At 38.0% G+C, this 27,273-nt stretch overlaps 1 protein-coding gene across 2 annotated transcripts in view; it reads right to left on the bottom strand.

Annotated features, from left to right (window-relative positions):
- The window catches only part of CNST (consortin, connexin sorting protein), a 114,240-nt gene that overhangs the window by 48,669 nt on the left and 38,298 nt on the right, over positions 1 to 27,273 (bottom strand). For both annotated transcript variants that reach the window (XM_070255583.1, XM_070255584.1), the window contains one exon: positions 21,090 to 21,518. In XM_070255583.1, coding sequence (XP_070111684.1) covers positions 21,090 to 21,468 — 379 coding nt within the window. In that variant the 5' untranslated portion in view covers positions 21,469 to 21,518. The remainder of the gene's footprint in view (positions 1 to 21,089; positions 21,519 to 27,273) is intronic.

Raw genomic sequence — 27,273 nt, 5'->3', positions numbered from 1 at the left:
TATCTAAATCTAATAGTAACAAACGGGGGAGAGGTTGTGGAGAGAATGGAACCCTCATACACTGCTGGTGGGAATTTAAACTGGTGCAGCCACTATGGAAAACAGTATGGAGAGTCCTCAAAAAATTAAAAATACAACTACCATACGATCCAGCCATTCCACTACTGGGTATCTATCCAAAGAGCTTGAAGTCAGCAATTCCAAAAGTCTTGTGCACCCCAATGTTCATTGCAGCATTATTTACAATAGCCAAGACATGGAAGCAACCTAAGTGCCCATCAACCGATGATTGGATAAAGAAGATGTGGTACATATATACAATGGAATACTACTCAGCTGCAAAACAGAACAAAATCATCCCATTTGCAACAACATGGATGGACCTTGAGGGAATTATGTTAAGTGAAATAAGCCAGTTAGAGAAGGATAATCTCTGTATGACTCCACTGATATGAGGAATTTAAAAACGTGGACAAAGAGAACAGATTAGTGGCTACCAGGGGAAAGGTGGGGTGGGGGTTGGGCACAGGGTGAAGTGGTACGCCTACAACACGAATGACAAACATTAATGTACAATTGAAATCACACAAGATTGTAACCTATCATTAACTCAATAAAAGAAAGTAAACATATAAATTGTTACACGTTAATAAATGGCAAGGAAAAGTTTTACCTCAGGCACATATAAAATTCAATAAGAAAACAACATTTAGCCATATTCTAGCTATATGGATTTTTAAACAGCTTAAAATGGACCTTAGGATAAAGAACTCATATGAGAAAATTCTCTATTGTCAAAGAGTTGGAAGAAGAATGACATGGAAACCAGGGCAGTCACAGGTTCCCAGCCTGCTTCCACTACTTATTAGCTGTACATGTGGTGCGTTACTTCATCTCTTCATCCCCCACTTTCCTCACTGAAACACGGGTGCCACACTGTCTATCTCATAAGATTATTGTGGGAATTAAATGAGATAGTGCATGTAAAAGGTAGGTGTGCTCCCAAAACTTATCTTGAAAAGTGGTTTTACTGTCACTTGAATGCACAAGGTCACAGAAATCATAAAGTACTTCTGAGAGTCCTTTTTTTTTTCACTTTGAAGAAAAACATTCAAAAGAAAGTGTAAATAAAGCTAATAAAGCTTATATTCCCAATGTCAGGGTAAATAACAGGAATTATAAGAACTACATTGGAATACCAAATTGTTTATTATTCAACCATACTATACATTTGAACATGACTGAACTTATTTTTAATAAAGACAATAGTAAAGAAAATAAACATTAGCACAACCATGAGTACTCAGAAAGACTAGTAAGTCGTGAATTGATATCTTTACCTTACAATGTACTAAAACATTTAAAAGTAACACTAATAAAGCATTTATAATATAACATGGGAGCTTCAGTATTTTTCCATATGGATTTTGAAATAATTTTGATGTCATTCCTTCTGTTTGTCACGAGTCTCATAAAAGTTCTGCTTGAAAAAATAAATCTAATTATATATCATTAGTTAGTACTAAAATTCCTTCTGATACACGAAAAGTTTTCTGGTAAAGACACATTTACAGTAAAGGAGAAAAGCCAAATCAAAACACATACTGCCACATGTAATTGCACCTTCACTACCAAGTCTCTTTCAATATAAATGAAGCTTTCTTTTGCCAGATATGAATCTACACATCTAGACAGGAACAAAAAATTGTATTTACCTTCATCTGTGAAAGTCTAATGAGTGACAGTTAAAACTCCCCATTAGGCAATTTGGTGATACTATTTATAAGGACATGAATAGGGTGACAGTCAAGTTCACAGGCCCTAACTTAAACACCTGTCAAGGCATCAAGCAGTAAAATGGCCACCACAGTTTATATGTACCTATTGAGGCTTTATTCATTTTTCAAAATTATTTGTAATTACCTTGGGTCAGAGATTAGAGGAATTACCTTGATTGAGAGATTTTATTCAGTTTATCACACTACCTGAATTTGGTGTCAGTTTTGACACATATTTGTTTTATTCAACTTAGAATCTGTCTCTGATACTCATCAAGAGACATTTCACAGGAGAATATAGTAGTATCCTTTACCTTAAAACATTAAGAATGTACCATGACATTATTCGTATCATTTTCCTTTAATAATCTAGTTTTGATCTGCCTTTTGTGAAGATAACTAAGGGATACAATTGTTTCTCTGTGTGACAGGACAAATGATGTGACTAGATAATTTAAAGGCAAAATCTCACAGTTGGTACTTTAAGTAGTAATGAATCAAGCAAATGAAAAGCTGTCACATACAAAACAGGGATTGGAATGATGCTACATAGACGACATCAAGGCCTAGGTAGATACACCAGCAATGTTTATATCTAGGGTAAAATAATGAAAGTGATGATGTAAGCTAAGCTGAAGGGGATGTTTGGGGATGGGAGAAAGGTTACTGAAAGCCCTAATACATTTCAAATACTGTACACTATCACTCAGAGTATAAGGACACTATCTTATGTGCAGGTTTTTGTGGATTTAGAAAACAATCTGCCTTTGTTCATGCTGTTGCCTCTGCCTGGATGGTCAGCTTTTAAAGGGCAGGTGTATGATTCACCATTGTGACCTCAGCACTGAGTGCAGTGCCTGACACAGAGCAGGTACTCAAATACTTCCTGGAAAAAAGCTAATTAAATGTTAGCATGCATCATAGAGTATAGTACAGACCACATACACTAAGTTACTTGATTCTCACAACAACATTATAAAGTGGGTATTAGAAATTACAGATGAGGCAATTGAAATTCGTCAAAGAGATTAATTGAGAGCATGGGCTCTGAAGTCAGGCTGCCTGGGATTGAAGCCTAAATCGACTGCTTTCTAGTTTTGTGACTCTGTGCAAGTCAATCTCTTTAATCTTTAATTTCTCCACGTATTAAATGGGGATACTGCCTTATTATCATATGGACTCTCCTAAGAAATTACATTTGGGTAAGAAATAAAGCAAGAGGCCCTTCTATTTATCCACAATTCCATGGCCTGTCTTCTTTCAAATAAGAGCATTGAGTTTTTGGAAGAAAGATATTAGGAAACAAAACTATATTCACTGCTTTTACAAAAATAGTTTCCTTGACCCAGGTGTTGAAGGTCCCTTTCACTACATCGAGGTTGGATCAAAAAAGAATCTGAGGGAAAGTTAGAGCAGCATTCAGAGACAATTTCTGAAACAAAGCAAACTGCACCACTTCCCTTCCGAGTGCACCATCCATCCTTTCTCTGATTGTGTTTCTTCTTGCTGAGGCTGGCAGGCAGGAATTGTTCTGAAGAAGCAAGCTGCCAACACACTCAGAGGAAAGGCATGTATGATAATGATTCTGTGGCAAATTATGGCAAGTCAAATATGAAACAGAATTCCTTTAAACACACTTTAAAATTCAGCAAAAGTGAGATAGCGTGGTGTAATGATTAGGCTCAGTCTGAAGTCAGACTATCCGGAATCAAATCCTGAGAGTGTTACTTATTAGCAATATAATATTGGGCAAGTTACTTAATCGCTCTGTGCTTCAGATTCCTTGTCTATAAATTGAGACAAATCATAGTACTTAATAAGGCTATGGAGAAAATTAAATGAGATATTCCGTATAAAGCACGTATCACAGTGGCTGGTATACAGTAAATGCTCAATAAATGCTCAAGAACTTTTGTTTCAAAACATAGCAAGCTGCAATCAAATTAGCTCTCTATGTTCCTGATAGTGAATTTGGAGCTCTACGAATTTTTTTTGGTGATTTTTTATACATAACATAAAACTTATATTTTATCCATTTTGAAGTGTACAATTCAGTGAGATTAACTACATTCACAATGTTGTACAATCATCACCACTATCCATTTCCAGAAGTTTTTCACCACCCCAAACAGAAACTCTGTACCCATTAAACACTAACTTCCTATTCCCCTCCTCCTCCTCCAGCCCCCAGAATCCTCTGTTCCACTTTCTGTCTCGTGAATTTGCCTTTTCTAAGTATCTCATGTAAGTGGAATCATACAATATTAGTCCTTTTGTGTCTGGCTTATTTCACTTAGCATAATGTCTTCAAGGTTCATCCATGTTGCAGCATGTATCAAATTATCATTTCTTTTTAAGGCTGAATAACATTTCATTGTATATATACACCACACTTTGTTTTTCCATTTGTCTGCAGACAGATATTTGGGTTGTTAGGACCTTTTGGCTACTGTGAATAATGTTGCTATGAACATTGGTGTATAAGTAAGTATTTGAGTCCTTGATTTCAATTATTTTGGGTATATATATAGAAGTAGAATTGCTGGGTTAAATGATAATTCCACATTTAACTTTTTGAGTAACCAGCAAACTGTTTTCCTGGAGCTCCATAGAATTTTAACTCCATCTCAACTGCTGCATTGTTATGAGGCTTGATGATTATGCTCTTTTCCCCCTCCATCTCTAAAACAGAGATAATATCACTTCTCAAAGATTAATGAGTTGATGCTTCTAAATCAACAGCATCCTTATCTAAAAGATATCTTACAAAAGTGTGAAACAGTAGTATTCTTCAGAGCTCTTCAATTTAATTCCATGCCTCTGGGCATAGTTCTTGTTATTAGATATGCTAAAATCAAAAGGCCTTGAGTAACAAAAGCGAAATCATGAAATAGGAGGCTCCAAACTCCCAACCTTCCAGAGAAACATCAGAAAAACAACCAGAACTACCAAAATCGATTTCATCAGAATTCTGGAAAAATAGGCATAGATATACAGAAACAAAGTGAATGCTGAATCAAGCAAAAGGCAATGTAACACTGGCAGGAGAGCTTTGCGGCATTTTAAACCCTTAGCCTTGCCTCACTGCTCCTGGCGCAACAGCAATCTTGAAGACAGCAGCACATGCTCCCCGCATGGGACTGATCTCTGGTTCCAAAGGGAGCAGAGCAGATCTTACTCACAAATTACTGTGTTTGTCTATTCTGATCTGTCTGGGGCTACCTGAAAGACTGATGCAAGGTGCTCATCACCTCTGTTTCACCTAACTGAGAAGCCACTCAGAGCAGAAAAGCAACGCGCATTGCTGGAAAATACTGTCAGGTGATCAAAAAATCTGCAGCCACACGCAGATATTTTTGCCCCAGATTTATGGGGCAAAATATTTACAGTCAAGGCATAAAATAGACCACTTACAGCTAGGGAGCAAAAGCCAAGGATAGTGTTTCTTTGGGAAATCTGAGCACTCAAAAGCACTTGTGTATACTGGGGAATTTAGAAAGCCACACATATGCCCAGGACAGGATGAATGCTTAGAAGAGACCTGTGAACACCTTCAGCTTTCGCCACTGGATGATCTAAAAGCTCAGTACAAGCAAGAAATGAAGGCTGAGGAAAAACTGTCAACGGAGTTACACTGTTAAGGAATGACTCAAGCATGGCCAACCCATAAAGAATGGACGATGAACACAAATCATGACTTCAATAATCAAGAACAGCCAACCTTGAGCAAGGAGGAAAATGCTTTCCAGAGTTACCACATTACAGTACAGCAGTCCCTCCTTATTCACAGGGATATATTCCAAGACCCCCAGTGAACGCCTGAAACTGTGAATAGTACTAAACCCTACATACACTATGTTTTTTCCTACACTCACATACCTATGATAAAGTTTAATTTATAAATTAGGCACAGTAAGAGATTAACAATAACTAATAATAAAATAGAACAATTATAACAAAATACTGTAACAAAAGCTATGTGAATGTGGTCTCTCTCAAAATATCTTACTGTACCACACTCACCCTTCTTGTGATGATGTGAGATGATACAATGCCTATGTGATGAGATGAATGACGTACGCATTGTGACGTAGCGTTCTGGGTGGTACAGGGCAGGACAGCACAAGATTTCATCATGCCACCCAGAATGGTGCACAATTTAAAACTTATGAATTATTTATTTCTGGAATTTTTCATTTAATATTTTCAGACAGTGGTTGACTGTAGGTAATGGAAACTGCAGAAAAGGGGGGACTATAGTATTCAAACGTCCAGTTTTCAACAAAAAAAATCACAAAGGATAAAAAGAAACAGTAAAGTATGGCCTTTTCAGAGGAAAGAGATAAACTGATAGAAAACATCCCTGAACCACACATCTATGGACAGCTAATCTTCGACAAAGGAGCAGAGGGCCTACAATGGAGAAAAGAAAGTCTCTTCAACAAATGGTGCTGGGAAAACTGGACAGCCACATGCAAAAGATTGAAAATTGACCATTCTTTTTCACCACACACCAAAATAAACTCAAAATGGATCAAAGACCTAAAGATTAGGCCTGAGACAATAAGTCTTTTGGAAGAGAATATAGGCAGTACACTCTTTGACATCAGTTTCAAAAGAATCTTTTCGGACACTGTAACTCCTCAGTTGAGGGAAACAATAGAAAGAATAAACAAATGGGACTTCATCAGACTAAAGAGCTTCTTCAAGGCAAGGGAAAACAGAACTGAAACAAAAAAACAGCTCACTAATTGGGAAAAAATATTTACAAGCCACTTATCCGACAAAGGGTTAATCTCCATAATATACAAAGAACTCACACTGCTTAACAACAAAAAAACAAACAACCCGATCAAAAAAATGGGCAGAGGACATGAACAGACATTTCTCAAAAGAAGATATGAATATGGCCAATAGACACATGAAAAGATGTTCATCATCGCTAATCATCAGGGAAATGCAAATCAAAACTACACTAAGATATCACCTTACCCCCGTTAGATTGGCAAAAACATCCAAAACCAAGAACGACAAATGTTGGAGAGGTTGTGGAGAAAGAGGAACCCTCATACACTGTTGGCGGGAATGCAAACTGGTACAGCCACTATGGAAAACAGTATGGAGATTTCTCAAAAAGTTAAAAATAGAAATACCCTATGACCCAGCCATCCCATTACTGGGTATCTATCCTAAGAACCTGATAACAGATATCTCAAGAGTCCGTTGCACCCCTATGTTCATCGCAGCATTATTTACAATAGCCAAGACGTGGAACCAGCCTACATGCCCAGAAACTGATGATTGGATAAAGAAGATGTGGTATATATACACAATGGAATACTACTCAGCCATAAAAAAAAGACGAAATTGGCCCATTCACAACAACGTGGATGGACCTCGAGGGCATATGTTAAGCGAAATAAGCCAGTCAGAGAAAGACGAACTCTATATGACTCCACTCATAGGTGGAAATTAGTATATTGAGAAGGAGATCTGATCGGTGGTTACCAGGGAAAAGGGGGGGTGGGGGGAGGGTACGGAGGGGGAAGTGGTGTACCCACAACATGACTAACAAAAATGTACAACTGAAATCTCACAAGCTTGTAATCTATCATAACATTAATAAAAAAAAAAAAAAAAAAAAAAGAAAACATCCCTGAGGAGGCCCAGAGATCAGATTAGACAAATAATTTAAATCATCTGTCTTAACTATGCTCAAGGAGCTAAAGGAAAACATGGACAGAACTAAAGGAAATTAGGGAAACAATGTATGAACAAAATGAGAAGATCAATACAGAGATAGAAATTATAAACAGAAATGAAACAAAATTTCTGGAACTGAAAAATACAGTGATTGAAATGCAAAATTCACTAGAGGGATTCAACAGCAGATTTGAGCAAGCAGAAAAAAGAATCAGTGAACTTGACAATTACCAGGTGAACTTGATGATGTGACAATAAATTATGCAATACACATGGGAGTCCCAGAAGGAGAAGACAGAATTAAAAGGACGTAAAGAATACTTGAAGAAATAATGGCTGAAAACTTACCAAATTTGATGAAAACCATGAACCTAAACTTCCACGAAGCTCAACAAACTCCAAGCACAATAAACTTGAAGAAAGCCACCTTTAGACACATTACAATCAAATTATCAAAACCCAAACACAAAGAATTTTCAAAGCACAGAGAAAGAAGCATCACAAACAAGGGAATCTTCAATAAGATTAACAGCTAATTCCTCTTCAGAAACCACAGAAGTCAGAAAGCAATGGGATGACATATTCAAAGCACAGTCACATGCCACACAACGTCTTGGTCAACGATGGACTGCATATAGACAGTGGTCCTGTAAGATTCATATAGCCTAGGTGTGTAGTAGGCTATACCATCTATGTTTGTATAAGCACTATAGGGGAGAAAGAAATTTTCTTCTTCCCTTCTAGGTTCTTCTGGCTGGTCTAAGAATTAAATTGACATGAGATAGATTAACAGGAGAAAAACAAATAAAAGTTTAATAACATGTATTACATGAGAGAAACCCAGGGAAACGGAGTAACTCACCAAAATGGCCGAAGCCCTCACCTTAAATACCATCTTCAGCTAAAGACAAAAGAAGATGTTGGGGATGGCGAGAGTCATGACTTTGAAGGGAAGGAAAGCAAGTCACAGGTAGGTGAAAACAAGCAAGCATATGGAAAACAAATGTTAATTTAGCCAAATAGAAACAGAAGAACACAGAGAGGACTCCAACAAACAGGCTTTTCTAGGTTCTTCCCTGTCTACCACCTAGTTCATGTTATGCTCAGGTGATAAAAATCCACCCATAAAGAATTAGTGGACCTAATAAATCAATTCAGCAAAGTTGCAGGATAAAAAATCAACATGCAAAAATCAGTTCTATTTCTATACACTAGCAATGAACAACTGCAAAAGGAAATTAAGAAAACAATGCCATTTACAAAAGCATCAGAAAGAATAAAATACTTAGGAACAAATTTAACAAAGGAGGAACAAGACTTGTGTATTGAAAACTACAAAACAATAAATCAACTAATCAATTAATTAAAGAAGATATAAATAAATGGAGAGACATCCCCTGCTCACCGATTAGAAGAATTAATAATAAGATGACAATTCTACTCAAACAATCTATAGATTCAACGCAATCCCAATCAAAATTCAAATGGTGTTTTCTGCAGAAAGAGAAGAAACTTTCAAGGGACCCAGAACAGCCAAAAACAATCTTGAAAAAGAGGAACAAAGTTGGAGGACTCCTACTTCCAGATTTCAAAATTCATTACAAAGCTACAGTAATAACACAGTGTGGTACTGGCATAAGGATAGACATATTACAGACCAATGGAATAGAATTGAGAACCCAAAAATAAACTCCCACATCTACGGCTAATTCATTTTTGATAAGGGTGCCAAAGCCATTCAATACGGGGAAAAAAACAGTCTTCTTAACAAATGGTAATGGGAAAACTGGATATCTTCATGGCAAAGAATTAAGTTGGACCCTTACCTAACACCATATACAAAAATTCACTCAAAATGGATCAAAAACTTAAATGTAAGAGCTGAAAGTATAAAACTCTTAGAAGAAAACATTGGAGAATATCTTCTTGATTTTCTTGATTTTGGATTGGCAAATGATTTCTTGGATATGACATCAAAAGCACAGTCAATAAAACAAAAAAATTAGATAAATTGGACTTCATTTAAATTAAAAATATTTTGCTTCATAGGACACTATCATGTGAGTGAAAAGACAACTCAGAATGGAAGAAAGTGTTTGCAAATCATATATCTGACAAGGAAGTAATAGCCAAAATATATAAAGAACTCCTACAACTAAACAACAAAACAAACAACCCAATTCAAAAATGGGCAAAGGACTTGAATAGACATATTTCTAAAGAAGATATACAAATGACCAATAAGCACATGAAACGATGCTCAACATTACTAGTCATAAGGGAAATGCAAATGAAACCCACAATGAGATATGAGTTTATACCCATTACGATGGCTGTAGTGTAAGTGCCTGACAATTAGCTTTTTTGATTATAATGTAAGTGCCTGACATTAAGTTTCTGATTGACAAGGTGTTCTCTTTAAAGACATCCATCTCAAATAAACACATTGCCAGCTAGGCCACCCCACCCATGAAGATCCCCTTTTTAGAAAACCCTGGTTGACATAGAAAACTGATCGACTACTTGCTTTTCCCTTCCTGAACTTTAATTCACACTCTTTTGTTTTAAATTCACCAATAAACAGTGAACTCTCAAAACTCTAGGCACTCCAACGTCAATCCCAAGAAAGGCAGAACTCCAAGTCTACTCTCTCCCTCTACTGGGGACCTCACTGTGTGGCCCTAGAGATGCCCTGTATCCTCCAGGACCTCTGAGTAATAAATCTTGTTTTTTCAAAGTTCACTGATGGTTGTTGCTGAGGTATCTTGCAACCGTAACACGAGGGCTGGTCCAGCTACAACATTGGCTCCCTTTGGTGAAATGTCTGTGGGAGTTTGCCTCAAGTAGTAGAGGCCGAGGTGAGTGCTCCCAGGCATTTCTAGCAGATATGGATAGGCTGAGATTGACCCAAAATAATGGCTATGATCAGAAAAACAGAAAATAAGTAGTGAAGGTATAGAGAAACTGGAACCCTTGTGCATTGCTGATGGGAACGTAAAATGGTGGAACTGCTGTGGAAAACTGTTTGGCAGTTCCTCAAAAGTCAAACATTGAATTACCACATGACACAGCAATTCCATTGCTAGGTATATACACAAAATAGCTATATTTTGAGGTATGTAGGCACTCAAATAGATACATGCATGTCAACGTTGACAGCAGCATTATTCACATTACCTGAAGGTGGCAACAACGCAAATATCCATCAACAGATGAATGGATATTCAAAATGTGGTATTTACCTACACTGGAATATGTGCTGCAAGATGGATGAACCCTAAAAACATTATGCTAAGTCAAAGAAGCCAGTCACAAAAGGACAAATACTGTATGATTCCACTTATATAAAATATCTAGAATAGGCAAATTCATATAGACAGAAACTAGAACAGAGGTTACCAGGGGCTGAGAGACGAAGGATGGGGAGGTATTGCTTAATGCTTACAGAATCTGTTCAGAGTGATAAAAATTTTGGATGTAAAAAAGTGGCGATGGTTACACCACATTATGAATGCAATTAATGCCACTGAACTGTACACTTAAAATGGCAAATGTATGTTATATATATTTTAATGCAGTAAAAAAATAATAAAAGAAAAAAATGCCTTCATTTCTGTGATTTCACGTTACGATTCTTTGAGCTATTGCATAACTCAGTTCCTCAAACCACCTTACTCGGTTAGGCTGATGAATATCTTGGCCATAATTTTGGAAGATGGATCAGAAACAAATTTTAATACATGGTTTATGTAGTTCCCATGCTAGACTCTTTTTGCTTTGCTCCCTTTTTTCCTCCCACATTTCCTCCCTCTAAGGTTCTAAGTGAGTGCCATGAAAATAGGAGAGTGCTCACCATTTAAATATCTTTAATCATTGGCTAATCACATTAAAGTGGTAAAAAGAAAAATATCCCTGTATCCCTTACTTTTCCTCAACACTAGACACCAGTATTATGAGTGAGATAAATGTGAAAATGAGCCAACTTCCTTCTGACCTGACCTAAGGTCAAAAGGATATCTTATGTAATTATGGCATAATTACCATTTGATCCACATGACACATTCTCCTCCTGTGCCCTCAGGCAGCAGCCTCTACTTCACAGGGAGAAGCACAGGGCTGTGGTTAGCAAGCTCAGGCTGCGGGCAAGTTGCCCTGTGACCTAAAGTAAGTGACATGACTCCTCTCAATCTGGCTCCTGATAAATTAATGGCTAAGGATTAAAGTAAGTGACATACAATGTGCACCCTGTACTTAGTAGGTACTCAAAGTGGTAGCACTATTGTCTTGACTGAGTGTTGGGTAAAGTGATTTCAATGTCAATACAGGGATGGAAAGACATAAAAACAGCTCCTGGATTTTATTTTAGGTAGCATCTTGAAAATTACTGTTAATACTTCAGTTTGGAGGGACAGGACTCAAACAACGCTGAAAGACCACTTCTTTCACTTGCTAAGTCACCTATGTTTTAAGGGTTTTAGCAGAAATGTGCCACCATAGCAGACTCTAAAAGATAGAAACACATAAACCTTCAAAAGAATGGTCATATTTTCTTCTCAAGTAGATGTCACAAAGGGCACTTTTCTTGAGTGGAAGGAGCAGTCCTTTTTACAGCTTATTTGCTTTGCTGAGCTCTTAAGCAGAGCTCTAATTATTCATTAGAAATTTTAATGAGCCTCACTGAACCACTGTCTATCCATAAGCCTACCTTAGTATTTAAGCATTCTGCCTCCAGCCAGACTGTCTTGAATTCAAAGTCCATTATTTATTTTCTCCTTTCACATAAAAGGCTCACTTAGGATACACACTTATCTGAGTACCCCAACTTGATATTTATAGATACACAGTGGATCTGAAAAAGCAGTGCAAGAAATGAACTACATGAAACTTCAAGGAAATTTAACAAACGCATGCCCATGAGGGCTCCCATAGGCTGTTTAAGGCCAGAGTCTCCCTGTCCATTGACCCTTAGGTTGTAAAACAGGTAATCCCACAGGCAGTTAGACCCTTTCTATCACAGCACTTAGAGCTATTCCCTCAGGTTTCATCCCTTTCTAGAGTTTGCCCCAGGTGTTTTCAACTCACACCAAAGGCCCAGTTAGTGCACACTAATATTGCTGGGATTCACATTCTCAATTATGTATAATATGTAAACTAGCACCAATGTTTGGATTCCCTAAGTTTCCTCTTAGAAGTTTGATTAGATACTTTACACTTTAATACATTTTATTTAAAACTAAAAATATGCAAGTGATTTTCCTAAGCATGCAATTATGCTAATTTTTAAACTTCTTATCCAGATCTACAGACAACTCAAGCACAAAAGATTCAAACACAATTAATATGTTGTTTTTCCATTAGAATACACTAACTTTATAATGTCAAAATGGCTAAATTTTACCATACTTTCCAGTTCATTCCAAGCACACTGAATTCATCATCTATGATATATAAAATACTCATTGGTTCTCCAGGATAAAGATAAATAAAATTCTCAAATTTTATGTAAACTTACATAAAGTATATGATTTTCTTGTAAGTCTCAAAATGTACATATTTTGTTTCTCTAACAAATGCAAAGGTATATATCTAAGCTCAAAACTTAAAAATAGTATCTGTTTTGTGGAAGAAGGGGGAGAACCTAAATATCCAAAGGAAACCAAATTGCTAAAGTGTCCTTAAAGGGATCCCCTCCATCAATATTCTATAATTCTTTAAAAACTACTGACATCTGAGATTCTCTTTGCATTGGTGGACTCATATGAGAAAGGAAGATTTAGAAAGCCAGGAGCTAACTCTGAACGTTCAGTAAAGTTAAACACAGAGAAACACACTGAATGGCATTTCATCGTAAAGTTTACAGCCAATTATGTTACATCAAATTCTGTTACAGTAGTAATCTTTAAATTTTGTAGAGACAAGGACTATATCCCAACTGCTTCTACATATCACCAAACCAACTACCATGCCATTTGCTTTTTTTTTTAACAGTTAGTTTTACTATAATTCACATAACATACAATTCACCCATTTAAAGCGTACATACAGTTCAATGGCTTTAGTATATTCAGTGTTGTTGTAACCATCACCACAACCAAGTTTAGAATGTTTTCATTACCTGAAAAAGAAACCTGCACTCCTTAGCTGTCATCCCCACTTCCTCCATTTCCCCCAACTTCCCCAGCCCTAGGCAGCCACTAATCTACTTCTGTCTCTATGGAATGCCTATCCTGGACATTTCATATAAATGGAATCATATAATATATGGTCTTTCGTGACTTCCCAGAGGGGAAGGGGGTCGGGGGGGGTGGGTGAACCAGCTAAGGGAGCACATACGTATGTGATGAATAAAAACTAGACTATTGGTGGTGAGCACGATGCAATCTAAACAGAAATTGATATATAATAATGTACACCTGAAATTACACAATGTTATAAAACAATATGACCTCAATAAAATAATTAAGGGAAAACAAAAGTAGTAAGGGATATGTTACCCCAACTATCAACCCCAAGCTGAGCTTTCCACTAAAGGGTTTTCTTTCATTAGCTGTCAGAATACCCAGGGGATCACACTTCAAGCACATCTCCTATCATCCTCCACACTGCTCTCCCATTCAACACAGAGTGAACTTGCGTCAGTTCCATAAGCAAGCAGTGCTCCCTCCTGCCCCAAAGCACAGCTCCCAGAACTGACTTCAAGCACTATGTACTCTCGTAATAATTTTATTATTTAACACCTGCCTTCTCACTAACTTATGAGGATTCCATGAAGGTAAGGGCAAGATGTGTCTTGTCATCACCGTAGGCACTGTTAGCGCCTGGCAAATATTTACACAGTAGGAAAATCAATAAAAGTTGGTGAATTACCATTACTATCATTAATCCTATCATGAGAACCTCACTGTTCAGCAGAAGTAGGGTTCTGCTGCACAGAAAACACATTTTGACTCATTAAGATTCCTGGATTCACATCCTAATTCTTACCCTCTCTCCTGCTAAGAGGGAAAAGGCACTTTCTAGATTAAGACTTAATTTCCTCATTTGTAAGAGTTAAGGGGTTAAGGTAGGTCATTTTCAGGATCTTTTCTAGCTCTCCCAAATTTACATCTCTGGCCAAGATCACTGTCCTGAGATCTCGACCAACTGCTTCTTCAACATGTCCACTTTGATGTCTAAGGGACCCCAAACATCTGACTCCAAATCATCACACTGCCTTTGCCCTCCTCTCCCCAGACTGCTCCTTGTCTCTCTGTATTCCCAGCCTCAGTAAGTGGTACTACCATGCATCTGGTGCCTAAACCAGACAACTGGGGATTATCCTGGCCTCTTTTTTCATACCTAATCTATCATCACTCCAGTCAATTCTACCTCCTTAATAACTTTGAATCCACTTATTTTTTTCCAGCTTCTCCCTCTGTATAGATCACTAGCAGCACCCCTGCATAGATTATTGCAAAAGCCCCTTAACTGGTTGCACCGTCTCTAACCTTGCAGTTCTCATTCTTCACACTGCAGACTGAGCAATCTTTCTTAAAAAAGCAACTCAGATCACGTCACTCTTTTGTTCAAACCTGTTGGGAAGGCCCAAACTGGTTATTATAACACAAAAGGTCCTTTATAACCTGGATCTTGCTAATCTTTTGAACTTTAATCTCTCTACTGCTCTACTCTCTACTATTTCCCCTAGCTTCATTCTCCTGTTTTATTCTGTTCCAGCCAAATTGAATACTGACAGTTTCCTAAACATAGGGGACTCTCTTCTTGTCTTTTGGACTTTAGTCCATGGTGTGCCTGCTACCTCTAATGCCCTTCCTCTCCCTTCCATCCCCATATCTCCTTTACTTGGCCAGCACTTATTTGTCCTATCTCAGCTTGAGATCATTTCCTCCTGGAAACCTTCCATAACCCCCCTAGGATGGTGTACATCCACAGTCATGTGCTTACTTAGCACCAGTCATGACTCCTATCTTGCTAGTCTGCACTTGCTAGTTACTTGGCTCCTGTACTCAAGCATAAAAAACTCAAAGGCAGGTTCCCCAATAGTTTTATAGTGCCTGTCATTCAATGCTCAATAAATTCCTGTTGAATAAGTAACCATGTGTAGTTACACAAAATAATGTAAGAAAAATTTTATAAAGGGAAGAATTCTTCTGTTATGCAAAGTCATCATCTAGTCTATCTTAATTAAAACCTTTTTGTGGGAGGCAGAATAATGGTCCCAAAAGACATCCATGCCCCAATCCCCAGAACCTATAAATATGTTATACTACATTGCAAAGGGGAATTAAGGCTGCAGATGGAATTAGGTTGCTAATCAGTTGACCTTTAAAAGGAGAGATTGTCCTAAATTCCTGGGTGGGCCCAATGTAATCACAAGAATCCTTAAACATGGAAGAGGGAGACAGAGAAGGACTTACATGCTGACACACCTTGCTGGCTTTGAAGATGAAGAGAGGGTACCACAAGCTGAGGAATGCAGGCAGCCTCTAGAAGATGGAAAAGGCAAGGAAGCTGATTCTCCCCTGGAGCCTCAAGGAAGGAATGTAGCCCTGCTGACACCTTGATTTTAGCTCAGTGAGACCCACATCAGATATCTGACTACAGAACTGTAAGATAATAAATTTGTGTGTGTTTTAAGCCACTAAGTTTGTAGTAATTTGTTACAACAACAATAGAAAACTAATACAGTTTCAATATTGGGGCTTTTTTTTTTTTTAAGGGAATTTTGGCTAGTGACCTTAAAGTCCCTTCTGACTCTAAAATCATTTGAAACTATGTAAATTAGGAACTCTTTTATTCTGTTCTTACATAGGGAACAGCTACCTTTCACAGGAGATATGATGTCTTCACTGATCGATCCCTTAATGAGAGAAGAGCAAAAAAAGGCTACTGTTTTGGCAGGTCACTTTCCAAAGAAATTTTAGTTTAAAAGAGCTGGAATATATACCAGGAGAAGAGATAAAGAAAACTGGACTTCAGAATTATGGAGATTTAGTATATAGACTATAAGAGAGTTAAATTATCCATTAACCTACCTGAAGAACATAATGGGTTACAATCTCAAAATATCAATCCCAGGACTTATCACTCTTCGTATAGAAGTTTAGCCAGCCTTTTACATGTATTAATTTGAATGTACTAGGGTAGGGTATGCACACTCCTGTTCACCATAGTCCACATCAATCCCAAGGATCTCAATCCTGGCCAGAACTATGAGCATATAAATTACTCAACTGACTCCACTAGGCATTCGAGTTTAGAGGCCAGCTCTAAAGCTTCTACTATGGTGGAAGCCAGATATGTAAAACGCAAATATACCTTTAGTAGTCTTATGGCATCACCTTACTTTAGGTATCAGTTAATATGCCAGTAGGTGTGTTATATCTGACATAAAAATAGAACAGCACTGAGAATATGTTTTTAGGAACACACATTAGGGGAGAGAGGTAGAGAAAGGTAAGTCTAAAAAGAGAATATTAAAAAGATTTCAGGAGATAAGAAAATTACTGACAAAAGAGGTAAGTAAGATGGGCTTAAAGCCAAATTAAACCAACCTCTTAATTTTGCTGAATACTACTTCTAGTTATGCCACTCAAGAAATATCTTGCGACACACACAAAGACAACAACTACCACTTAGAAGCACTTACTGCACGTTGGGTTCTCTTACAAAGTGCTCTACACACATCGCTTATTCTAAGAACAGTCCTGCAAGACACGTAGGATCAGCCCTCCTACAGACAAAGAAAGAGGTACTTTTCTAAGGTCATATAGGTAGGAACAGGTAGAGCCAATATTCAAACCCAAAACCTTTGTTCTTCTCGCTAGACAAGCCTGACTGCAGGCCCCAGATCCATTTCCAAGTTTGTTTTCCTCCAGTTTTCAGGTCCTCCTTGTCACCTCCCAGCTGGCCACTCTGTGAAGGCCTCCAGTGGAAGAGGTCAGGGCACTGAATACTGGCAAGTCAATCTGGAATGGTCTTCCTTCCTCAATTTCCATCTGTGCCTGTCTCAGGCTTTCTGCCATTTGCTGAACTGTTTTGTCAAATGCTTAGATACTATGGTGACTGAGTAAATAACTGAAGTGTGTTGTTATGGCAACAATCAGACACTTAATCTGAACTTGTCTCTTAAACCATATAAAATTTATGGGCTAGTGCCTGCCAGGGGCTGGGGGGAGCAAGGAATGGGGAGTGGCTGCCAATGGGTACAGGGTTTCTTTTTAGGGGGATAACATTTTCTAGAATTAGATACTAGTGATGGTTGTACAACTTTGTGAATATGCTAAAACCACTAACTTGTACACTTGATAAAGGTGAATTTTATGGCAGGTAAACAATATCTCAATAAAAAAACTGTAACAATAATCAAAGAGTCAGATATCAACAAATGTTGGAAAAGATGTGGAGAAACCCTCATATATTGTGGTGGGAACGTAAAATACTGTAGCCACTTTGGAGAACAGTTTGGCAGGTCCTCAAAAAGTTAAACATAGAGTTACTTTATGATTCAGAAACATGCCCATGTCGACACCCCTAAGTATAAACTCTCTGCATTGTTAGTTTTGACACAGAGAATGGATTAGGGAGAAATAAGATGGGAGACATCTTTTGGCAGCTTTTGTGGTACTCCAGCTAAAAGACGATGCTGCTGAACTATGGCAGTGGAGATGGAGAGAAACAGACCAACTAGTGAGATCACAGGGAGATACAATCACTGGGACTTGGTGATCCAATATGTACTGAGAGAGGACAGGCTTCAGTGATCTCTCGAGGTAAACCGAGGAAAGCTCTCCAGGCAATCCTCAAGCTTCCCATTCTAGACCCCTTCCCGGTCTAGAAAGGGATAATTCTACCCTCAAAAGAATCCTTCCATTCAGTTTAAAATTCTTTTGCCCACTCACACTTACCTTCTTTTAATTTAACAAAACACAAAGTACAAATAAAAATGTACCCCTTACACATAAGAAACTCTATAGATAAACTAGAGGTGAATCACCAAATTTTAATTGAGTGTAGACTATGCCAAGGCTATTCAGAAAGCTAAGACACTCACAGCTCAGTAAGGAATTTTATAGATATATGTAGATGAACATCATCCTTACACAGATGAGGAAAGTGAAGTACAGAATGGTTAAGTACACCAAGTGACCTAGAACCAAAAGCAAGATTTGAACTTTGATTTTACAACTCCTAATTGCATTTTCTTACACTCTTAAACTCATTTTATATAAGATGTATAAAATAACTTTACAAAATAATTTGTATAAAGACTAAGCTTTATAAATCATATATTTCAAATGCATTAGGAGATAGTAATTCTACACATCTGCTCACTGGATAACAACAAGTACTAAGTAAGTTTAATTTATACAATCACACCTAAGGAAACTGGAAGAAGGTCATGGAAGGAATAAAAGGAGCCATAATCTTGAAGCTACGACTGACCTTTGTACATATGCAACTAGGTCTCAGTTTTTAAAAACATCACAAGATCAGATTAGAGAGGCACAAACTGCCCTTGAATTACAGGTATAGAATAAATCAATTTATACACAAATAGCACTGTATACAGGCAGCCCAGGTGGTCTAGTGGTTAAGATTTGGTACTCTCACTGCCGTGGCCTGGGTTCGTTACCCGCTCAGGGCAAACCACTCATCTGTCGGCTGTCATACTGTGGCAGCTGCATGTTGTTGCGATGTTGAAAGTCATACCACTGGGATTTCAAACAGCAGCAGGGTCACCCATGGTGGACAGGTTTCAGAGGAGTTTCCAGACTAAGAAAGACTAGGAAGAAGGACCTGGCACATACTTCCTAAAAAACTGGCCATGAAAATCCTATGCATAGCAGTGGAGCATAGTCTGATATAGTGCTGGAAGGGGAGAGGATGGCACAAAAAGACCAGGTAGGGTACCTCTCTGCTGTAAACAGGGTTGCTACTAACAAAGCACTCGATACATCATTGGTTTACCCTTAGGTCTTCTAAGAAAATACTTTCAATCTCTTGTCAAAAATTATTTTAATTTGCTTTAAGTCTACTAGGGAAAAGCAAAGACAAAGCAGTCAGTTAACTGGAAAGCCAAATTATGAGTTACATTAAAAAGTTACCAAATTACCTCACTGAATAAGTAAGGATTGATTTGTAGAAACTGGAAAGTTTCACCTTTTACTCCAAATAAAAAAATACAAATAGGGGCTGGCCCGGTGGCACAGCGGTTAAGAGCGCACATTCCGGCCGGGGTTCACTGCTTCGGATCCTGGGTGCGGACAAGGCATTGCTTGGCAAGCCACGCTGTGGTAGGTGTCCCACATATAAAGTAGAGGAAGATGAGCACGGATGTTAGCTCAGGGCCAGTCTTCCTCAGCAAAAAGAGAAGGACTGGCAGCAGATGTTAGCTCAGGGCTAATCGTCCTCAAAAAAAACCCCAAAAAAACATAAAATACAGGATATGGATAGATTGACTGTATTTCTAATCATCCAAAGAAGCAGAAGAAACCAGAAGATGAGAGAAGACATTCCAGTTCATTCATGAGGGCCTTAATGCAAAGACTGCTGGCTTAGATGTAGTGTCGCTACACTCAGGAGTCCCAGTCTAGGACGTACCACATGTTTCTGATCAAAAATAATCAGAAGTTGGGGCTGGCCCCACGGCTGAGTGGTTAAGTTTGCATGCTCCATTTTGGCAGCCCAAAGTTTCACTGGTTCGGATCCTGGGCACTGACCTAGCACCACTCATCAAGCGATGCTGAGGCAGCATCCCACATGGCAGAATTAGAAGGACCTACCACTAGAATATACAGCTATGTACTGGGGGGCTTTGGGGAGAAGAAGAAGAAGAAATAAAAAAAAGAAAACTGGCAACAGTTGTTAGCCCAGGGCCAATCTTTAAAGAAAGAAAGAAAGAAAGAAATTACCTGGAGATGGCAGAACTTAAAAAAAGAAAAGAAAAGAATAATCAGAAGCCGCCTTTTCCCAAAGGTGCCATGTAAAAAAGTCCATAGTTCCAAACTTTGCCAAATTATATATCAAATGAGAAATACTCTGAATTACTCTGTAACCAAAGTGATTATAGATAATCAAAGCTAGATATCCTATTCAACATTGGTATATGATATATGTTAAGTATATTAATATATGTGAATGTATATCATTCACCCACTGAGTGAGATGGAAAGATCCTATAAAGAGGTAAGATTGCACTAGCACATAAACTCACAGGTTAGAGATCAAAGCACAGTGACGACAGAAGGAAATGTTTAAGGCTGATATTGGTAGAAAACAGTCTAATTTATAAAGCAAGGAGACTATATATTTAAAATACTTAGTGTGAAAACATGAACAAAACATGTACAAAGAATGTCAATTTCAGCACTGGGAAGAGCCATAAAGAAGTAGCTAAATAAATGATGGTACAGCCGTAAAATGGAATACTGTGGAGGCACATCACAGGCTTGGCATACCACCCAGCTGGATCTATACGTGCTACTTCAGAACTAGCTCTGGAATATCTTAACAGAAGAAAAGCAAGATGCAGGACAGAATACACAGTATGGGATGGGAAGACGGCTTATTTTTAAAGACTAGTTAAATAGTAATTAAAAAAAATACCTTGTGGTATCTTCTTAGCAGTGCCTCTTTTGCTTCTTAAAGTTCTTTTTCCGGGTACTTTTTTGTCCTTTCCCAAGAAAGTCTGTCCACCTTTGGGGCCTTCACAAGGAGTGTTTTCCGAGTTCTCACTTGCAGCCACCTCACAGCTTGGAGTGCAGCTTTCATTATTGTTGAGACTGTCCTGCTCAAGCACTTCCGGTTTGCCCATGGCACTGTCACTGCTGGTTAGATGCTCATGCCCAGTCCCATCAAGCTGATTTTCATTTTCATCTGATGCAGAAGGCAAGAGTGTTACTCTACTTTCCACACCGTCGCCAGGATGACATCCATCTTGTGGTTCTATCTGCAGATTATATGTAGGAGTTTCACTGTCATCCATTAGAGCATCTTTTGTTGAACCATTTAAGTTTCACTAAAGTCCTTCCATGTCTACAACGACAAAAAGAGAAAAGCTACTTCATTTTCTAAACTCTGGATTCTGAGTGATCTTTGATTTTCCTCTTCTCTTGTGGTGTTTGGCTATAAGTAGGGAAGAGAAGGAAATGACTGAAGCTCATTCCTATTACCTCTTCCCCACTTTCAACCCCACCCCACCTCACCTAGTTCTTGCTTGAATACAATGGTTCTCAACCCTGGCTGCATGTTTATTACCTGTGGAGCTTGTCCAAATTCTATCCTAGATCTACTAAATCAGAGGATTGAGTCCAGGTACTGATATGTTTTTCTAAGTTCTCTAGGTGATTTTAATGCACATTTTGTTGGGATCACTGCCTTAACAAAATAAATTACTAGTTAAATGAGGTTTTATCTGTTAAAATGAATCACTTATGTTATCCCTGGATACTTACCAGGCAAATGAAAGTTAGTTGTATAAGTCCTTGTTTGGCCAAAACAGCAGCAATATTTGCAAATGAAAACACTTAAAGACATTTTTTTTTTCAATAAATTGAGAAAAGAAAAGGCATGTGAGGATAAATTCAGGTAGCATTTTTTACACTATATTCTCATTACATTTTTTATTTCCTAAAAATAAGCCCTAGAAAAGTACCTTAGAAGTGTCAACAAATTCCTGTTATACAACTTTAAAAAAAAGAGGACTATGATTAACTCTAGGCTCTAGTTTAGACTTGGAAAAATCTACATCTGTTCCAAAGACCCTGCTAACATTTTAAAGATCTACATAATAGATTACAAGCCCTTTCTTAGTCATGTTTTATGCCCTCTTATTATCCAAAAATAGATTACATTTTAAGGAAAATTATGCCAACCAGATTTATATATTTTTATGCTTGCCAAGTATTATTTTTGGGTTTGAATCAAATATAATATTCCAGTAATTCTGGAAAAAACCTCAGTGATAGGACTTTTTAAATTCTTCTAATTAACAAACAAATGCTTACTCCTTAGAAACACATAAAGCACAATTCTTTAAAACATGAAAAGAAAGTACAAAATAAAACATTACCCCTATACTGATTGTATCATATGCTTTCAACATAATTTGCAACTGGAATATTTTATTTGATTCAGACATAAAAGAATTGCTTGGCAAACCTAAAAATATCTAAACCCGGCTGGTATCATTTTCTTTAATAGTATAGTACATATCTCCACTGATAGGTATGTAATACAGAAAGTAAAATGATTTAACTAGACTAGAATAACTTAGTGTAGACCTAAAAGAAATTCTAAATAAAGTATAATTTTTTATTTAAAAAGTTATTATTTTAATGAAGTGTCTTCAGGATCACTATCAGGAGAGAATTCAAACTCAAAGGACTTTTAAAGTGCATGTGACTAAAACAGTGGAAAAATCCCAAAGTCCATTCATGGGTAAACAGATAAACGAAATGTGGTATGTTCATACAATGGAATATTATTCAGCTATAAAAAGCAATGAAGTTCTGATACATGCTATAACATGAATGAACCTTAGAAACATTATGCTAACTGAAAGAAGCCAAGACACAAAAGGAAAAATATTGTATGATTCCACTTACATGAAATATCTGGAATAGGCAAATTCATAGAGATAGAAAGTAGATTAGTGGTTACTAGGGGCTGAGGGCTAGAGGAAAAGGGAGTTATGCTTAACAGTTATGGAGTCTTTGCTTAGGGTGACGGAGAAGATTTGGAAACAGTGGTGATGGCTGCACAACCATGGGAAAGTAATTAATGCCACTGAATTGTACACCTAAAAATAGTTAAAAGGAAGACAATGTCAAGAGAATGAGAAGACAAACCACAGACTGGGAGAAAATATTTGCACAAGACACATCTGATAAAGACACATCCAAAATATACAATAAACTCTTAAAACTCAACAATCAGAAAATGAACAACCTGATGAAAATGGGCAAAGGACACGAATAGACAGCTCACCAAAAAAAGATACACAGACAGCAAATAAGCACATGAAAAGATGCTCAACACTGTATGTCAATAGAGAATTGCAAACTAAAACAACGAGATATCACTACACACCTATTAGAATGGTCAAAATCCAGAACACTGACAACACCAAATGCTGTTGAGAATGTGGAGCAACAGGAACTCTCATGCATTGTTGGTGGGAATGCAAAATGGTACAGACGCTTTGAAGGACAGTTTGGCAGTTTCCTACAAAACTAAACATACTCTTACCATATGGTTCAGTAATGGCACTCCTTGTAATTTACCCAAGTAAAGTGAAACGTATGTCCACACAAAAACCTGCACATGGATGTTTATAAGAGCTTTATTTATAGTAGCCAAACTTAGAAGCAACTGAGATGTCCTTCAGTAGGTGAATGGATAAATAAATGGTGGTACATCCAACAACTAAAAAGAAATGAGTCGTCAAGTTATGAAAAGACATAGAGGAACCATAAGTACATAATACTAAGAGAAAGAGGCCAATCTGAAAAGGCCACAGACTGCATGATTCTAACTATACATGAAATTCTGGAAAAGACAAAACTATGGAGACAGAAAAAAGATCAGTGGTTGCCAGGGGTTGGGGTGGGGAGGGAGGGATGAATAGGTAGAGCACAAAAGACTCTTAGAGCAGTCAAACAGTTCCGTATGATACTATAATGGTGGAGACACATCATTATACATTTATCAAAACCCACAGAATGTATAACCTTCTATGAGCAAATCTTAATGCAAACAATGGACTTTGGATGATAATGACGTGTCATTGTAGATTCAGTGATTGTAACAACTGTACCCTGTGATGCAAGATGTCCATACCCGGGGGAGGTTGTGCTTGTGTAGGGGCAAAGAATTTCATGAGAACTCTGTACTTTCCACTCTATTTTGCTGTGAACCTAAAACTGCTCTGAAAAATAAAGTTTATTAATTTAAAAAAATGGTTAAAATGGCCTATTTTATATCTATTTTATCACAATAAAAATAGTGACACGAAATTTATGTGGCTATGTAGGACAAATGCCAGCCCTTAAAACTGGTAACAGCCTCAGTTTTTACCTTAAAGAGACACAGAGGTCACATGCCAAGGGGGACGGTGGCAGGTAGAATGCAGTCTAGGAAGCCCTAAACAATAACCACCACCTCGTGGGGAGTCTCTACCATGCATTAGAAACTGTGCCGGGTACTTTATAGACCTTATTTCTAATCCTCCAAAACAAGCCTACATGGAGGAATTCACTCTGTCTTTTAGATGAAGAATCTGAGGCTTGGAAATAGCTTGTTTAAGACCATATTCCTGGAAAGAAGTAGAACTGGATGTGAAACCACGTTGTCCTGATTTGAATCCTGTGCAGCACAGCATCATGGCTGAAAGCACAGGCAGACCAGGGCTCAATTTCCGGCTCTGCCATTTAACAAACTGTGTGACCTCAGAAGTTCCCTAGCATTTCCAAGCTTCAATTTCCTCATCTGTAAAAGTGGAGAACCATAACACCTACCTCAAAGAGCCATTTTTGAGGCTTAGACAACACGGCAAGGACCGTGCTTAGCAGAGGTCTTGGCCCACAGTTAGTGCTCAATAAAAGTTACCCATTATTGCTTCCCAAGAACTCTCCCAGCCTGGCTTTAAACACTGACAGGTTCACGTGAGCAGGTCCATAGCCTGACCGCAGGTTCAGAAACAGCGCTTTTCCAAACCTCCCAGAAACGATGAGGTTCTTGACCATAGACTAATGCTAACCAGTGCCATTTGAGAATACTGATGTGCTAACTTACGAGGGGGAGATCTCATTTAGTTCCTGGAATGCTTACGCATCTGTTCTATGCAGCCTGTTTCAGATGATTAAGATATCTAGAAATTACTGATTACAGCCCCTTGGTAAGTATAAAATTACAGATCACATTCGCGGCTTTGTTGAGTGTCACATACCAGGCCCTGAGTTAAACTCTTCAGACCAATACCTTAGCAGAGAGGTAATTTTAGTCCCATTATACTAATGAAGAGACCAAGTCTCATATCTTGTCAAAAGTCATTCAGTTAGTAAGTTCAGAAATGGAATTTCGATGAGTTATGATGCTGAGGCCACCTATCAATCTTTATGCTCCACGGACAGTGAGGAGAGAGTAACTGAAAGAAGAGTTCACTTCAGCTGTGGTACACCCCAGTGAAGACTCTCCACCCCACAGCAGAGGACACAGCTCTAATGACCAAGAAGTTCAAGTTCCTGGAAGTTCTCTTCCTGCAAAGTGCTGGATCCACACAATACACCATTTCTTACATGGCCTACCTTCTTCTGTTGGGAACTTTTTTTTTTAAGGTATACTAATATACTTTTTAAATTAAGCAGCTATTACCAGTAAAGTAGGTATTCTTTCCTTTGCGCCTCAAGACATTTTATCTATTATTTTGTGATGACATAATTAGTTTAATTCTCCAAAGCGAACTTCGTAAACTGCTTTTCAACACTAACTCTTATGGTCTTTCCAAGGTGTGAACGTCCTGTAATTATTTTATAAGACACCTACCAATTCTTCAACTCCTGGCTCAAAAATCACTTCAATTTGCCTTCTCTAACTTCTCCATTCCAAAAGATCCATATGATAACATACTCCTCTACAGCAGTCTATACCACCACACAGAGTCCTTCCCAAATACTGCCCTACACTATATATTTTTACATATATGTCTTACTAGATTTAAGCCATTTGAATACCCACAATCCAGCCATAGATAATTTTTATTATTCAGAATGTCTTGCCCTGGACCTTGTAATTATTAGACACACAAAAGAGTAAAGGAACTAATTTTCTACAATTTCTCTCTAAAAAGGAAAAAGTCAGGCACAGGATTCCTATCTGCACCCCCCGTCCCTACTCTGAGAGATAAAGGGGTCCATGACACAATATTTGGCTGCTGTCTACATTTCTAACACATTTCAATTGGAATATTTTAATTTAAGCAATAGAATAACTTTCTTAATGGGATTTCTAATCACTATAGTCCTACTGCATTTATAAATAGTGTTATTTCTGTGTCTTCTTCCTTCTCTTTCCTCTCCCTCAATGCTACACCAATAGCATTTCAAAGGGCAATCTTCTGGGACACCAGTATCTCACTCTATGAAAGCACTCGAGCAAGGGAAAATCTCAAAGAGTAAGAGACTCAGGTGATAACCTAGTATTTTCAAATAAGTATGTGCTAACATTGCATGGGACCTGGAGGTTAAAAGTAGAGTTGAAAGGGGCTGGCCCCGTGCCCGAGTGGTTAAGTCTGCACGCTCCGCTGCAGGCGGCCCAGTGTTTCGTTGGTTCGAATCCTGGGTGTGGACATGGCACTGCTCATTAAGAAATGCTGAGGCAGCATCCCACATGCCACAACTAGAAGGACCCACAACAAAGAATACACAACTATGTACTGGGGGGCTTTGGGGAGAAAAAGAAAAAAAAAAAAGTAGAGTTGAAAGGGCATTCAAAGTTATTTGCTGTATCTAAATTGTATGTCGATTCTGTGAGAGTCCCTATGTCTATACAAATTCTCACAAAAGAAACAGCGACACAGTGCACTCACTGCACAGCACTGGCTCTGGTGTATTTTGCTTTTTAAAAGCATGACAGTGAGTGCTGCCCAAGTTTCCAGCCTCTTGCAGCAAAACAGCATTCCAAATACGTACATGGTATAAAAGTTATTTGACATGTTGACTCTGTACAGCTAAAGAATTTCAAGCAAACATATTCAAGTGAGGCTTTTACAAAACTTTGAGGAAGAAGCTTT

Source organism: Equus caballus, chromosome 30 (genome assembly GCF_041296265.1).
Source record: "Equus caballus isolate H_3958 breed thoroughbred chromosome 30, TB-T2T, whole genome shotgun sequence".
Taxonomy (NCBI): Eukaryota; Metazoa; Chordata; class Mammalia; order Perissodactyla; family Equidae; genus Equus; species Equus caballus.
The sequence above is the reverse complement of the archived record's forward strand: the minus strand, read 5'-3'. Positions and strand labels throughout refer to the sequence as shown.